The sequence below is a fragment of the Podarcis filfolensis genome (genome assembly GCF_964270895.1).
Source record: "Podarcis filfolensis genome assembly, chromosome: 11".
Taxonomy (NCBI): Eukaryota; Metazoa; Chordata; class Lepidosauria; order Squamata; family Lacertidae; genus Podarcis; species Podarcis filfolensis.
Genome location: NC_139613.1, coordinates 8,843,826 through 8,858,200, shown reverse-complemented (window position 1 = coordinate 8,858,200; position 14,375 = coordinate 8,843,826). Strand labels below are relative to the sequence as shown.

The following is a 14,375-nucleotide window of genomic DNA, read 5'->3' as shown; positions in this document are numbered from 1 at the left end:
GCCAGGCCAATGAAGGTCCAGGTGCTTCCCTCCCCTCTCCTGCACCACTGTCTCCCAGAACCAGGAGAGATTTGAAGCAGGTGTAGAAACAGCTTCCATGCAGGCGTAGTCTCTGGCTATGTGCATGCAACCCATTGGGGCAAGGTACATAAGCTGGTGGAGGGGAAGTGGCTTTCTGTTGCTTCAACTGCTCCATAGAAGCACGGAGTAGCTGCTGTGACGCTAGATTGGTGTGCAGAGTTTTCCAGAGCTGTAGAAATGACTTTTAAATGTCCTCTTTGACAATAAATTCCTTGGCTGGTAAGGTAAGCACCCTTTATAGTATTCTCTGTTTTGCTCCTGTGGAAGAAGACATCAGGCAAGGCTGCAAGGCAGGTTTTGTTGCTTCAGCACCATGGAGAGCTTCTAGTGAGCACTTTGCTCCAACATAATACAAGGACCTTTGAGACTCGTGCATCCAGTCTACATCTCCTATGCTCTTCCCACTTCGTTGGAGCCCTGGAGACTCTCAAGGGTCCAGAACTCTGGCCTGAAAAACAGCAGTTTTCTTTCACTCCATGACCTCCCGCTTTTGTGTTCTTTGTGGGCCACTGCACTGGTGAGGTAGCTGAGGGGCACTCATTTCCTTGGGATCTTGACGGGACAGCCTTGGGTTCAGTTGGGCTCTGATCACCAGAATTCAGGCTCAGAGCCAGGAATCTGGGCCTGGCTCCTTAGCCAGGGACACTAGCTGCCAACTCAGTGTCCTGGTCGCTGCTGGTCATGATGGGGTAGGGGGTGAGGCAACCAAGATCTAATAACATGGATGTTCTGTACGTATGACCTAAAATGCAACAGCAGAGCTTTCCTGCAGAGTCAGTCCATCCATTGCACTGCCAGTCACTGACTGTAGAGCAGGCTTCCTCACACTCCACCCTCCAGATGTTTTTGGCCTACAACTCCCATGATCCCTAGCTAGCAGGACCAGCGGTCAGGGATGATGGGAATAGTAGTTTCAAAACATCTGGAGGGTCGAGTTTGAGGAAGCCTGCTGTAGAGTAATCAGATGCAGGGAAAACTCAAGAGACGACCATACTTGTGTGTGCATGTGCGAGCCCAAAGTTAACTGTGTTTCATCCTTTCATCCAAGGGAACAAAACCAGTTCCCGCGAGGGTTGCCACTGCTAATGAACCGGCTTACTCCATTTCTCTCTAGGAGATGCCGTACTATCGGTCCCAGTTCAAGAAGTGCGCTGTGGTTGGAAACGGAGGGATTCTGAAGAACAGCAGATGTGGCCGGGAGATCGACAGTGCCGATTTTGTGTTCCGGTAACAGTTCTGGTGCAATTCCTTCAAGGGATTAGCAGTTGTATATAGCACATGAAGGGGATGCGGGTGGCGCTGTGGGTTAAACTACAGAGCCTAGGGCTTGCCGATCAGAAGGTCGGCATTTCGAATCCCCGCGATGGGGTGAGCTCCCATTGCTCGGTCCCTGCTCCTGCCAACCTAGCAGTTTGAAAGCACGTCAAAGTTCAAGTAGATAAATAGGTACCACTCCAGTGGGAAGGTAAACGGCGTTTCCGTGCGCTGCTCTGGTTTGCCAGAAGCGGCTTAGTCATGCTGGCCACATGACCCGGAAGCTGTACGCCAGTAAAGCGAGATGAGCGCCGCAACCCCAGAGCCGGTCACGACTGGACCTAATGGTCAGGTGTCCATTTACCATAGCACATGAATGTTTTGCCGTGAGTTTTTGATGTGTATGTGATCAACGTTTGGGATCTTTCTTCACACATGGTTCACTGGGCCTTGCATATATCATCAATACCAGGCAGTAAAAGAGAGCAAGTGGGAAGGGATCCCTGACTTAAAAAGTAGGGAATAGGTTTTAAGCTTTGTATCCTAGAAGGAGCCCAGAGTCTCCAAAAGCTCACTAAACTTCTTTGGGAAGCCAAGCAGAAAGCACAGTTAAGCTTTGGGACTTAACTCCCACAGCAAGTAGTGGTGGATCTTAACTTGGATGGTTTCAAAACAGGATTGGACAAATTCATGGGGGAGAAGGCTATCAATGGCTATGATTGGTGGGGTTCCCAAAGGCATCTTGTCGGCCACTGTGAGAACAGGATGGGCCATTTGCGTGATCCTGCAGGCCATTCTAGTCCAAAACATCAGTAGGGAGCCATGTTGGGGAAGACTGCTGTAGCACCCACAGGGATGCGGGTGGCGCTGTGGTCTATTCCACCGAGCCTCTTGGGCTTGGTGATTGGAAGGTTGGCGGTTCAAATCCCCATGATAGATTGAGCTCCCGTTACTCTGTCCCAGCTTCTGCCAACCTAGGAAATCGAAATCATGCCAGTTCAAGTAGATAAATAGGTACCACTGTAACAGGAAGGTAAACGGCATTTCCGTGCGCTCTGGTTTCTGTCACGTTGTCCAGTTGTGCCAGAAGCGGTTTAGTCATGCTGACCACATGACACCAGGAAAGCTGCCTGTGGACAAATGCCGGCTCCCTCGGCATGAAAGTGAGATGAGCGCTGCAACCCCATGGTTGCCTTGGACTGGACTTAACCGTCCAGGGGTCTTTTACCTTTTTTTACCTTTAGTACCTACTGTAAAAATAGGTACTAAAGGTAAAAGGAAATTGGCTTGCACTGCTTCAGACCACTGGTCCATCTGTTTCAGTCTTGTCACCACTGACTGAGACATCCCCAGTCCCACTTCAGGGTTGAACCTGAGACCTTCTGCATGCAAAACATATTCTCTACTACTGAGCTACGGCAGCCCTTCGCCATGGCTCCTGTCCCTTGCACTGGTGTTCCCCCACAGCATACAAATCCGAAGTGGCCAGAGTTCTCTGAAGGCAGAAGGTCCCTACTCTGTCTGATGCTTGGCTCCACCTAGAGTTCAGAGGGTGAAACTGCTCACATCACCTATCCGGTTTCTCAGGGTGTGGCACAAGAGGCTCTCAATTTAAGCCCCTTTTTTGTAATTTTAAAGAACATTGTACATTAAGGAATCACAAGCTGCACTCGCCCCTATTGTTGACTCTTTCTGAAATGTTTTGGATGATGGAATTGACTATAAAGGTAATATTTGTGCTGAACATCTAGGGCGATGTTTCTCAAGCTTAGGTCTGTTTTGGGACTACAACTCCCAACATCCCTAGCTAGCAGGACCAGTGGCCAGGGATGATGGGAGTTGTAGTCCCCAAACATCTGGAGGGCTGAGTTTGAGAAACACTGATCTAGGGGGGGAAAGAGGACTGAGGGGAACGTCTGGAGAGTTCCTGTTTTAAAAATCTGCTTAATTCAGGTGGAGAATGGAGGGCTACCACTACAAATGGCTTCTCCTGATGGGTCATTTCTCTTGCGGCACTGAGAGCATGATTTATAACCAGCTGATCAGTACAGGAAGATATTCCTTTCAGAGGAAGCAGTCTGCAGAAGGGGAACCCACCCTACTTTATTTGGAATCAGGGAGAGCTAGGTTCAAATCACACTTCCATTAAGCCAGATCACTCACTCTCTCAGTCTGTTCAGCCTACACATCTTAGCTCCTTGAAGGAGGGAAATAATAATGGCCTCTTTGTTACTCTGTTCTTTCTAGGTGCAATTTGCCTCCCATTTCGGAAAAATACGTTGTAGATGTTGGTGTAAAGACGGACGTCGTGACGGTTAACCCCAGCATAATCACCGAAAGGTCAGTTGCTCGCCTCTTCCTTGCCCACTTCTGCCCACGCTTTCCTCCTCCTGTGACTTTGCGAAATTGACAAACCTCAGGAAAGGAGCAACGGCGCCTTATTATTAGCCCTGGCAGTTCTTGCTCTTGACTTCGTAATTTCATAGCAACTGGAAATCAGAGCAAAATCGGGCCTTCTTCTCAGCGAGGCAAATGTGTTCAGAAGGTCCCTGCAGACTTCCGCCCTACAACTCACCTGGCTCCTTTTCTGACGTTTTTCTTCTTCCTTACTGGAAAAAGTAAGATCCACAATAAGTAATGCATTAAACAGCGATATCCCTTGATGCTCTGCATTTTCAAAAGAGAGGAGAAAAAGAAATGCGAATAAATCCGCTAATTATCTGCCTTTGCGAGACTCCCAATAAACTTTATAGTTATAGTACCTTTTTGTTGTGAGTCGAGGACCCTCCACCAGTGGTAAATAAGACACAAGGACACATGTATTTTAGGTTAATGGGCTAAAGAAGGCCACAACTTTATTGGTTGCAGCAGGTGAGTGGTATTGGCTTAGGCATTGGATCAAACAATCTATACATGACTCCACCCCGCTCAGTGGGGAGTCATTCGAGGGTTAACAACCAGTGGGAGGAGCTTGTTGATGCAATACAACTGGAAGCTTCCCCTGATGTCACCGGGGGTCGTGCTGTGAATGGAGGAATCCGAGGGCTCCCTTGGACAAAAAAACAAAGACACCAACCGGGACAATTTGGAGCAAAACAGCAGCCTGTAGGCTTGGTCTTTATTGTAGACTGTCGCGACAGGACTCCCACCCACCACAAGATGAAGCAAAATGGAAGCCCAGAACAAAAAAGTCCCCAACTTTTATTAGTTGCTAATCCCCCAGACTACACCCCTAAGACTACATCACAACTGCATCACAAATACATCACAACTACATCACAAAAAGGAGGGGTTGTGGAAGGGGTTTGTGGAGGTAACCTGAGTATCTTGTCACCTGGCTGGTCCCTCCTTTCCCCCTCCCCATGAGTATTTTCCAGGGAACAAAGGGGAGTTGGCAGTTTCCTGCCCCCAGAGGGAAGATCTTATCATTGTCCTTTGTTTCAGTCCGTGTTGAATCCACTCCCATATGCAAGTTCTTTGTGACCCTGATGGTCTTCTGTCTGGGACCATCAAGGTTGGCATGCCAACTGGGTAGGGCTCCTGCATACATGTTGGTACGCTCAAGGGATTATGGCCGTCCTGTATCAAACCATCCCCCTTTGATAGTCCTTCCTTCATGGAGCAAAATAAACGTGGACCAGCATAAATGCGATGTACAGTTGATTTACTATGAATTTATAACAGAAACGTCGTATATGTTGTGTGTGAGTGTGTGTGTGTGTTGTGTTTGTACAAATCAAATGATTTGGGGGCGGGGGTGTTCCTGCAACAGTGCCATGGCCCTAGCAACCAGCAGGGCATCAGACAGGATCCACGACCACCGGATTCCTTTAACGGAATACCCAACAAGGGGAGAGGTAGGTGATGGCCACACCCTGCCCACGAACACACGACAAATATTCCAATGCCTAACCGCCACCCAAGCTCACCGCCAAATATCCTCACAGCTGCAACCAATCCCTAATGCAACTGATGCTAGCGGCCAACCACACATCATTTCCTTGATCAGACAAATGAACGCCATCATCTCGAAACAGGGCCGCCTCGCTCAGCAGAATGAGGCATGGGGCTGCCGCGGCTGCTTAAATGTGGCTAGACCCTGCCCCCAAGCCAACCCTAGTGGCTGGCCTGGTGGGCGCGGTGCGGCAGCCGGGAAAGGGACGCAGGGGGCGAATACGCCCCCCTGCTGACGCGGGAATGGCCCCCACTCACAACACCTCCCCTCTGTGAGGAGAGGCTTTTCAGAAACACAATAGGTGTTGTTGTTGTTTATTGCTTAGTCGTGTCTGACTCTTCGTGACCCCATGGACCAGAGCACACCAGGAACTCCTGTCTTCCACTGCCTCCCACAGCTTGGTCAAATTCATGTTGGTCTCTTCGAGAACACTGTCCAACCATCTCGTCCTCTGTCATCCCCTTCTTGTGCCCTCCATCTATCCCAACATCAGGGTCTTTTCCAGGGAGTCTTCTCTTCTCATGAGGTGGCCAAAGTATTGGAGCCTCAGCTTCAGGATCTGTCCTTCCAGTGAGCACTCTGGGCTGATTTCCTTAAGAATGGGTAGGTTTGATCTTCTTGCAGTCCATGGGACTCTCAAGAGTCTCCTCCAGCACCATAATTCAAAAGCATCAATTCTTTGGCGATCAGCCTTCTTTATGGTCCAGCTCTCACTTCCATACATCACTACTGGGAAAACCATAGCTTTAACTATATGGACCTTTGTTGGCAAGGTGATGTCTCTACTTTTTAAGATGCTGTCTAGGTTTGTCATTGCTTTTCTCCCAAGAAGCAGGCGTCTTTTAATTTCGTGACTTCTGTCACCATCTGCAGTGATCACGGAGCCCAAGAAAGTAAAATCTCTCACTGCCTCCATTTCTTCCCCTTCTGTTTGCCAGAAGGTGATGGGCCCGGTGGCCATGATCTTAGTTTTTTTGATGTTGAGCTTCGCAAATAGCAATACAATAGGTAGGGACTGTTTTTCGCTAAAAAAAATTCCTCGTCTGCCCTCTCTGTTTTTTTACTATTATTCTGACCATTTCTGTGCTGCTTAATTGCTATCACCTCTAAGAAGTGTACAAAAAGCTCAATACGGCGAGCGGACTAATACCTGTAAGTTTCAACTTGTACAATATTCCCTACCTCCTGAGAATCCAGTGTTTCACTGATGACAGGTCTCTCTGTTTCAACCTCTGGCTAATTGCCTCTTTCTTTTGCTATGAGGAAGGACGCCTAGCGATAACGCCACCCGTTCTAACTTACTTCCTCCTCCAGGTTTTTGGATCTCACAATAAAACGTACAGATATATACTGTATTTATTTGATATAATGCATATTTCCGCCTACCCACGCCGAAGGCCTTTTAACTCCTGTTGATTTCAAGCCCACTGAAATCAGCAGGACTTCAAAGAGGTTAAATTTGGCGAGGCCTTTCCCACTTAATCCTGTCCCCGCTCCCAGGCATGCTTTTCTTTTGCATATCCAGAGTATGGGCATCGTGCTGCCAGAAAGAGAGAGGGTTTACCCTCTTGGAGGAGGAGTTTGGATTTGATATCCCGCTTTATCACCTCCCTAAGGAGTCTCAAAGCGGCTAACAATCTCCTTTCCCTTCCTCCTCCACAACAAACACTCTGTGAGGTGAGTGAGGCTGAGAGACTTCAGAGAAGTGTGACTAGCCCAAGGTCACCCAGCAGCTGCATGTGGAGGAGCAGGGAAGCGAACCCGGTTCCCCAGATTACGAGTCTCCCGCTCTTAACCACTACACCACAATGGCTCTCTGCAGTCCTGAAGCCATGTGGGGAAGAAGTGGGTGGTTGGGTGGGAAAGCAAAGATTGATGAACCACCACATCTTGTGGCCTGCCAGGCTCCCATCAGCAGGACAGAAAGGTGGGTGAGGACCCTCGTACTTATGGGACTGCCTCTCCTGGTATGTCCCGCAGAGGACCCTAAGGTCCATGAATAATAATAGCTTGAAGGTCCTAAGGAAGCCAGACTATCCTCCACCAGGGCCAGGGCTTTTTCAGTGATGGCTCCGACCTGGTGGAATGCTCTGTCCCACGAGACTAGGGCCCTGCAGGACTTGATCTCCTTCCGCAGGGCCTGTAAGACAGAGCTATTCCGCCTGGCCTTCAATTTGAATTAGCCTGATCCTCTATTCCAGGGGTTCTCAACCTGTGGGTCCCCAGATGTTGTTGGACTACAACTCCCATCATCCCTGAGCGCTGGCCTTGCTAGCTAGGGATGATGGGAGTTGTAGTCCAACAACATCTGGGGACCCACAGGTTGAGAAAGACTGCTGTCTATTCCCTTTTCCCTTTCCTCTTCTATGAAGAAACCCTTTCTGGGACCCCACATTTAAATTCTTCCCAGGGGCGTAGCGTAGGTTGCCCGTGCCCAGGGCGGGGCAAGTGTTGCGCCCCATGCGGTGGACTGGGCAGTGGTCAGTCCCTTCGCTGGCCAGCGTCTAATCAATGGAGTCTCCTTGCAAACTAGCCCCAACCTGGGAGCAGAGATAAGACAGACATGCGCGGAGCTAGGAACACCACTCTGCTGCCTTGCCCCCCTGTCCTTGCAGTGATGCGCCCTGGGCAACACACTTGGCTCCAGCAGTGCTTTCCTGGCTTCCTCTTCCTCCCTCCCTCCTTGGTGGGTGGGGGTGCAGCACCCTCCCCCTCCCTTCCTCCCTGTCAGCTAGCCTCTCCTGGTATGCCCCACAGAGGACCTAAAGGTCCACAAATAACAACACTTTGGAGGTCCTGAGCCTCAAGGAGGTTAGATTGGTTTCAACTAGGGCCAGGGCCTTTTCAGCACTGGCCCCGACTTGGTGGAACGCTCTGTCACAAGAGACTAGGGCCCTGCGGGACTTGACATCTTTCCGCAGGGCTTGCAAGACAGAGCTGTTCCACCTGGCCTTTGATTTGGACTCGGTCTGACTCCTATGTTTCCCTCCCCTTATGGCCTTGATTTATCAGCTACTTTAAAATGAGGCTGCATTTTAAATTGCATTTTAACCTGTATTTTAAATTGGTTCCCCCCCTCTCTTTCCCCCCTATTATGTTTTTACTGTGAATTTTATTGGTGTTAGCCGCCCTGAGCCCGGCTCTGGCCAGGGAGGGCAGGGTATAAATAAAATTTAATATTGTTATTATTATTAGGGGTTGGGTGCACACAGTTGTCCCTTCGCAGGCCATGAAGAGGAGGCAGCACCACCCCAGTCCGAAGGCCCGGTCTGGGTATTGCTTTCCTCCCCCAGGCTCCAACCTCGATGAGGGAGGCTGTTGTGGGCGCACCTGGTTGCGCCCCCTCAGAAATTTGCGCCCGGGCCGTGGCCCCCTGCCCTTCCCATCCTACGCCACTGGGTCCACCCTCCCGATCTATTATCTGGTTCTCTTATACTGCTGCTATTTTGCCTGGAAAAGGATGTACAAAACCCAAAGCTCTTCCTAGCGTTGGCAGCGGTTGCGAGAGTTGTGGCTCTCCCTGATTGCTCTCCCTTTAATCCTCCCAAATAACCAGGTTCCACAAGCTGGAGAAGTGGAGGAAGCCCTTTTTCGAGGTCTTGCAGGTGTATGAAAACGCCTCTGTCCTCCTCCCGGCTTTCTACAACACCCGCAACACGGACGTCTCTACCCGGGTCCGGTACGTCCTGGACGACTTTGAGTCCCAGCAGGCCGTCTACTTCTTCCACCCGCAGTACCTGATCAACGTCTCGCGCTACTGGCTGGCTCAAGGGGTGCGCGCCAAGCGCATCAGCACGGGCCTGATCCTGGTGACGGCGGCCTTGGAGCTGTGCGAGGAAGTTCACCTCTTTGGATTCTGGGCTTTCCCCATGAACCCCTCAGGGATATTTATCACCCACCATTACTACGACAATGTCAAACCTCGTCCGGGATTCCATGCCATGCCTTCAGAAATCTTCAACTTCCTCCATATGCACAGCAGAGGCATTCTGAGGGTACACACAGATGCCTGCACTTGCTGCTGAGGGGTCAGGACAGGAGAAAGTTCAGTTCTTCTCCCGAGTCATGTAAAGGAAAGGAAGAAACGGAGACGACTCGCCGGCAGCCCTGGGTCTCGAGAACCAAGTTGCACAATTGGTTTTTTTGTAAGGGGAAGAGTCTCCGCAAGGCTGCTTTGGCACCTTTTTGCATCCATGTCTCGTGAAAGATTCCCCGTGGTACGGTTATCAGCTGCCACATTCTGAAAAAGACGTGCGCCTGTGCGGATTGGCGCAGCGCAACCTGTGTCGGAGAGGGCGGAGTGGTGTGTTTTTTTATAACGACATTGAGAGATTTATGCAATAATGTTTGATAACCATACATTTCTTCAAAGGCTTTGCGTTGTTCCTCGTGAGCTGGGGTTTCTGACACCCTCCCTCGCTTAGCCAGTCTTGTAGGGTGGCTGCTGTTTGGGCTGAAGCCCACCTTCTCTCCACCGCAGGAATCCACACCCTGCCTTGGAGCCCGTGACAAACAGGAGAAGCACATTGACTAGTTTTAGGCCAGAAATAGAGCACATCACTGTAGCGATTCCTTATTTCACCTCCGGGAATGCACAAACCTGAGCGTACTTGACAAAGCTGAGGATCTCGACCTGTTGTTCTTAAGGTGTAGTGCCAATGCCCTTGTGTGACAATGCTAGCATTCATCAGGGGATGCTCAAGAAAAACACTGTAAGGCTGCATCTGCTCCATACATTTGAAGCCCAAGGCTTCCACGGCAAGAATTCTGGGAACTGCAGTTTACCCCCTCGCTGAGCTACAATTCCCAGCACCCTTAACAAACGGCGGTTCCCAGGATTCTTTGCGGGAAGCCATGTGGGTTATTTATTTATTTTTTCCAATAAGATTTTTTATTATAGCTGCTTAAGTGGGGTGGCTCTGTGGGTTAAACCACAGAGCCTAGGACCTGACGATCAGAAGGTCGGCGGTTCGAATCCCCACGACGGGGTGAGCTCCCGTTGCTCAGTCCCTGCTCCTGCCCACCTAGCAGTTCGAATGCACGTCAAAGTGCAAGTAGATGAATAGGTACCGCTCCGGCAGGAAGGTAAACGGCGTTTCCGTGTGCTGCTCTGGTTCGCCAGAAGTGGCTTAGTCATGCTGGCCACATGACCCGGAAGCTGTATGCCGGCTCCCTCGGCCAGTAAAGCGAGATGAGCGCTGCAACCCCAGTCGGCCATGACTGGACCTAATGGTCAGGGGTCCCTTTACCTTTAAGTTGCAAGGTAAGAAAAATAAGCAATAGAAAAAGGGAAAGGGACACTAGAGATAAAGAGAGAGAAGGGGGTTAAAAAGTAGAAACAGAGAAACTGCTTTAAATGTGTGGTGCGGATGTGGCCAAAGGGACGTTGTTTCTGTACCCTGCCTGCAAATCTGCTGTCTCCCTTTTAGTTTTCCATAAGTACCACTGGCAGGAAGATCAGGGTTCAGAGGTCCTTGAAATAATACACATCTCTTTCCTCTCCCCGCCATTCTGCTCTCTCAAACAACTTACTGTGGACTAAGCACCCCATAACCACTTTCAGTCTACTTCTCAGCTCCACAGCCTTAGGCTTAAAGAAGGATTTTTTAAAAAGGATCTTCTCCTTCAAACCATAGAACTATTTTGGTTCTGGTTCACGTTGGAAGGTGCAAGTGGAGCAGGACGCAGTCTGAAAACCATTGCCTTAGCAAAACGCATAGAAAGCTTTGAACGCACCTGATATTGGAGCCGTGTAAATAAATAACACGGGCGTCAGTGCTGTTGTTATAGTTGGGAGCTGTTTCTCATGATATGGCTGCAGTGTTGGAGGGATGGTTCATGCGGCCAGCTGATGCCCAGGAAGTGGCCCGTGGCATCGATCCTTCAGTTTCAAGCTGGATCATGAGCAGCAGCCCTCAGGTTCCCTTTAGAAAGCCATAAATGTTTTCTGTGTAAGCCGATGGGTATTTATTGCCATGTGTATCTGTCACTGTGAAATGTACCAAACATGTCCAAAGGCTTCTCAGCGGACAGATCTTGAATTGGAGGGTTGCTTTCCAGTAGTGTTCGACGGCATGGGACACGCCGCCTGCTCTGTGGTGCATCCATGGATTACAAAATACCTGTTATATAATAGGTTGCGTGGTAATAATAAATTTTTATTTATACCCCGCCCTTTCCGATTCAGAAAACGGAGCTCAGGGGGGCTAACAATAAATTTAAAACACTTAATCGATGCAACGAAAAACAGCATAAAATACAGTATAAAACATGAATAACAATAAATTCAAAATTCAAAAATCAATTTAGGGGGGAAATCCATCCAATAAACATTAGATGATCACAAGGGCTAGCTGGCTAAATTAGTCCTATTTGGGCCAGCGAGGAGACCAGGGGAGAATTAGCTGTGGGATCCCAGAGCAGGTAATCTTCATAAAAAGGGGAGGGAAGGAAGGGGAATAAAAGATCAGGCTAAGTTCAATTTGAAAGCCAGGCAGAATAGCTCTGTTTTATAGGCCCTGCGGAAGGAGGTTAAATCCTGCAGGGCCCTGGTCTCACAGGACAGAGCATTCCACCAGATCGGAGCCATCACTGAGAAGGCCCTGGCCCTGGTGGACGATAATCTGACTTCCTTAGGGCCCGGGACCTCTAAACTAGAATTATTCATGGACCTTAAGGTCCTCTGCAGGGCATACCAGGAGGGGTGGTCCCGTAAATACGAGGGCCCTAAGCCACAAAGGGCGTGGTAGAGGGAGGAATTGTCTAATGCAAGGACTCGTGGGGATGTTCAGAGATACACTGCACCCTCCCTTCTACTTTGCACGTTGCACCCAGGTTGCCCTGTTTCAAGGGTGGAAAGCCGTCATCACATCAGCTTCCTGCAATGTAGCACATTAACTCTTCCCTGTGGGGATCCTGCTGACCCCTGTGGAAAAGGAAAAGTGTGTGTGGGGGGGGGTTACTTTTGGGTACACAATCAACATGGAAGCGCAACCGGTACCCTGTGACCTTAACCAGTGAGACTCGAGCCTGTGCTTAGCTGCATAGCCCCACCCCTTCATTTGCATAGCCCCACCCAATGTTCTTTGTCGTACAAAAGTGTGACATGGAACATGGCTTTTTTCAGAAGAGACGGAATTGTATGCGTTGATCCGTTTGTGCCAGTCACTTAACTGTAGATGGGGCTTAAAAGTATTTTGTGACCCTATGCAAAACGAGTTGCACATCCCTCCTCTTCTTTGCCGTGCCATTAAGCCCTGACACTTTCCTGACCCAGCCGATCTCCTTCCCCACATGTCAGAGGGCTCCCCCTCACTCTCTCTCTCTGTGTGTGTTCTTTAACACAATATTGGCATTCTGCTTTATGAGTTGTCCTGCGATGCTTCCCCATTTCAATATTGGCATCTAGAGGGGCACCTTTGCATTATAGCTCAACAGAAGCAAGACTAAAGATAAAATGGAACATTTGCGGTGTGAAAAGTTACAGGATTTCAGCAGGGAAGTTGCAGGACATGGGCAATAAGCAATGAAGCAGTAAGCCTGTCCTGATGGTTTTGCTGGTGCAAACGGTAATGAAAGTGAAATTGTGTGTAACTGCCCCAATACCATCGCGAGCACAAACAGTCATGAATGCACAATAAAAAAAGACATTTGTAAGGGTTCTGAATGAGAGGAAAGGGAGCCAAGTGAGGTTCAGCAAGCACAGGGATTCTGTAGCTTTAAACTATGTGCACACAAGAGGGAATTTTGCCTCCTTGCACCACTTGGTGCTATGAAACAGCTAACCGAAATCCCCATTTTTGAGCCCCCTTTAATGAATGAATGAAGAATGAACGAATGAACAAACAAATGAATGTCTTCTTCACTACGAGAGTGCACCCCCAACCCTTCTGCAGCCAGTCACTTGGTGCTATTAATTAGGAAAAATCGGATCTCCCTTTTAAAAAACATCCACAAGTTTTGTAGTCTTTTTGGCATGACATTGTTGTACAAAGCATTGTCCTGTTTCTCATCAAGCCTCAATGGTTGAACGAAGGGGGGCAGGTATAACTTGACTATTACAGGATTGCAATTTCATGACTGAAGAGTGCACATTTTTGAGATTTGGGGAGGGTTTCTTCATATTTCGGTTGTTTGTTCTGTGGCTTCATTTGGTTGCAAAGGAAGGATATTGAGCAGCTAATACTGGATAGAGTAAAGCAACTTTTGATTTCACCTGAGGCTTTGTTTATTGCGCATTACACTGAGATGGGGTGAGGTTTTTTCCTTTTAAATTGTCAATCCATTCTAAAGCCTACTGTATTTATTTCAGGCATTCATAAAGAGATAAAGTAAAGGGAGGGGGAGAAAAATAATGTTGATGAGACATTTTGCTTCTGATTTAAAGGCAGGTTTATCCTTCTGCTCCTAACACAACTTGAAATATGCATTAAAAACACATTGTACAATAAGCCCTGTTCATACTTCTTGACCTCACATAGATGGGGATGGGGAGGGGGAACTGATCCACTTTGTTTACATCTGATTTGTTAATGCCCTTGTTTTCATTGAGTAACCATTTGCCGAAATCCTCAGACCTTGTAATTTTATTCCTTTTGATGTGCGTTTCCTTCAGTTGACCGCACGATGTGAAAGAAAGCCTATAAATTGATGTAAGCCATAACTTTGAAAACAACAATCAGGGTATTTTTTCCATCAGTCACATTGTGTCACTGTGTTTGGGAGAGAATTTAACAGTTAACAAATAAAGCAGTCTATGAGTTTAATTTGAAAAGAAGTTACATTGTAGGTTCTTTGTGTGTGTTTTCAGTGAGTTGCTATGCCCGTCTATGGCTTTGTATGATTATTCTCATTCTCTCTCTCTCTCTCTCTCTCTCTCTCTCTCTCTCTCTCTCTCTCTTATTACACCTCTCTCTCCAAAGAATACATATGCCACCCTGAACTATTTGGAGGAAAAGTAGGATATAAAGTTAATAAATTAAGCCAGCAAACAAACAAACATAAAGTGAAAGAGTGCACTTTTGAGTCTTGCAAGTACTGTAAGGCTTTTTTACCATTTTTTGCTTGATTGCAGCGATTACACAAC

At 48.4% G+C, this 14,375-nt stretch overlaps 1 protein-coding gene across 2 annotated transcripts in view; it reads left to right on the top strand.

Annotated features, from left to right (window-relative positions):
• ST8SIA5 (ST8 alpha-N-acetyl-neuraminide alpha-2,8-sialyltransferase 5) overlaps nucleotides 1-14,063 on the top strand; it is a 63,595-nt gene extending 49,532 nt beyond the window's left edge. For both annotated transcript variants that reach the window (XM_083575810.1, XM_083575811.1), the window contains 3 exons: nucleotides 1,196-1,308; nucleotides 3,583-3,675; nucleotides 8,847-14,063. In XM_083575810.1, the coding sequence (XP_083431936.1) occupies nucleotides 1,196-1,308; nucleotides 3,583-3,675; nucleotides 8,847-9,315 (675 nt within the window). In that variant the 3' untranslated portion in view covers nucleotides 9,316-14,063. The remainder of the gene's footprint in view (nucleotides 1-1,195; nucleotides 1,309-3,582; nucleotides 3,676-8,846) is intronic.
• Nucleotides 14,064-14,375: the final 312 nt, after the last annotated feature.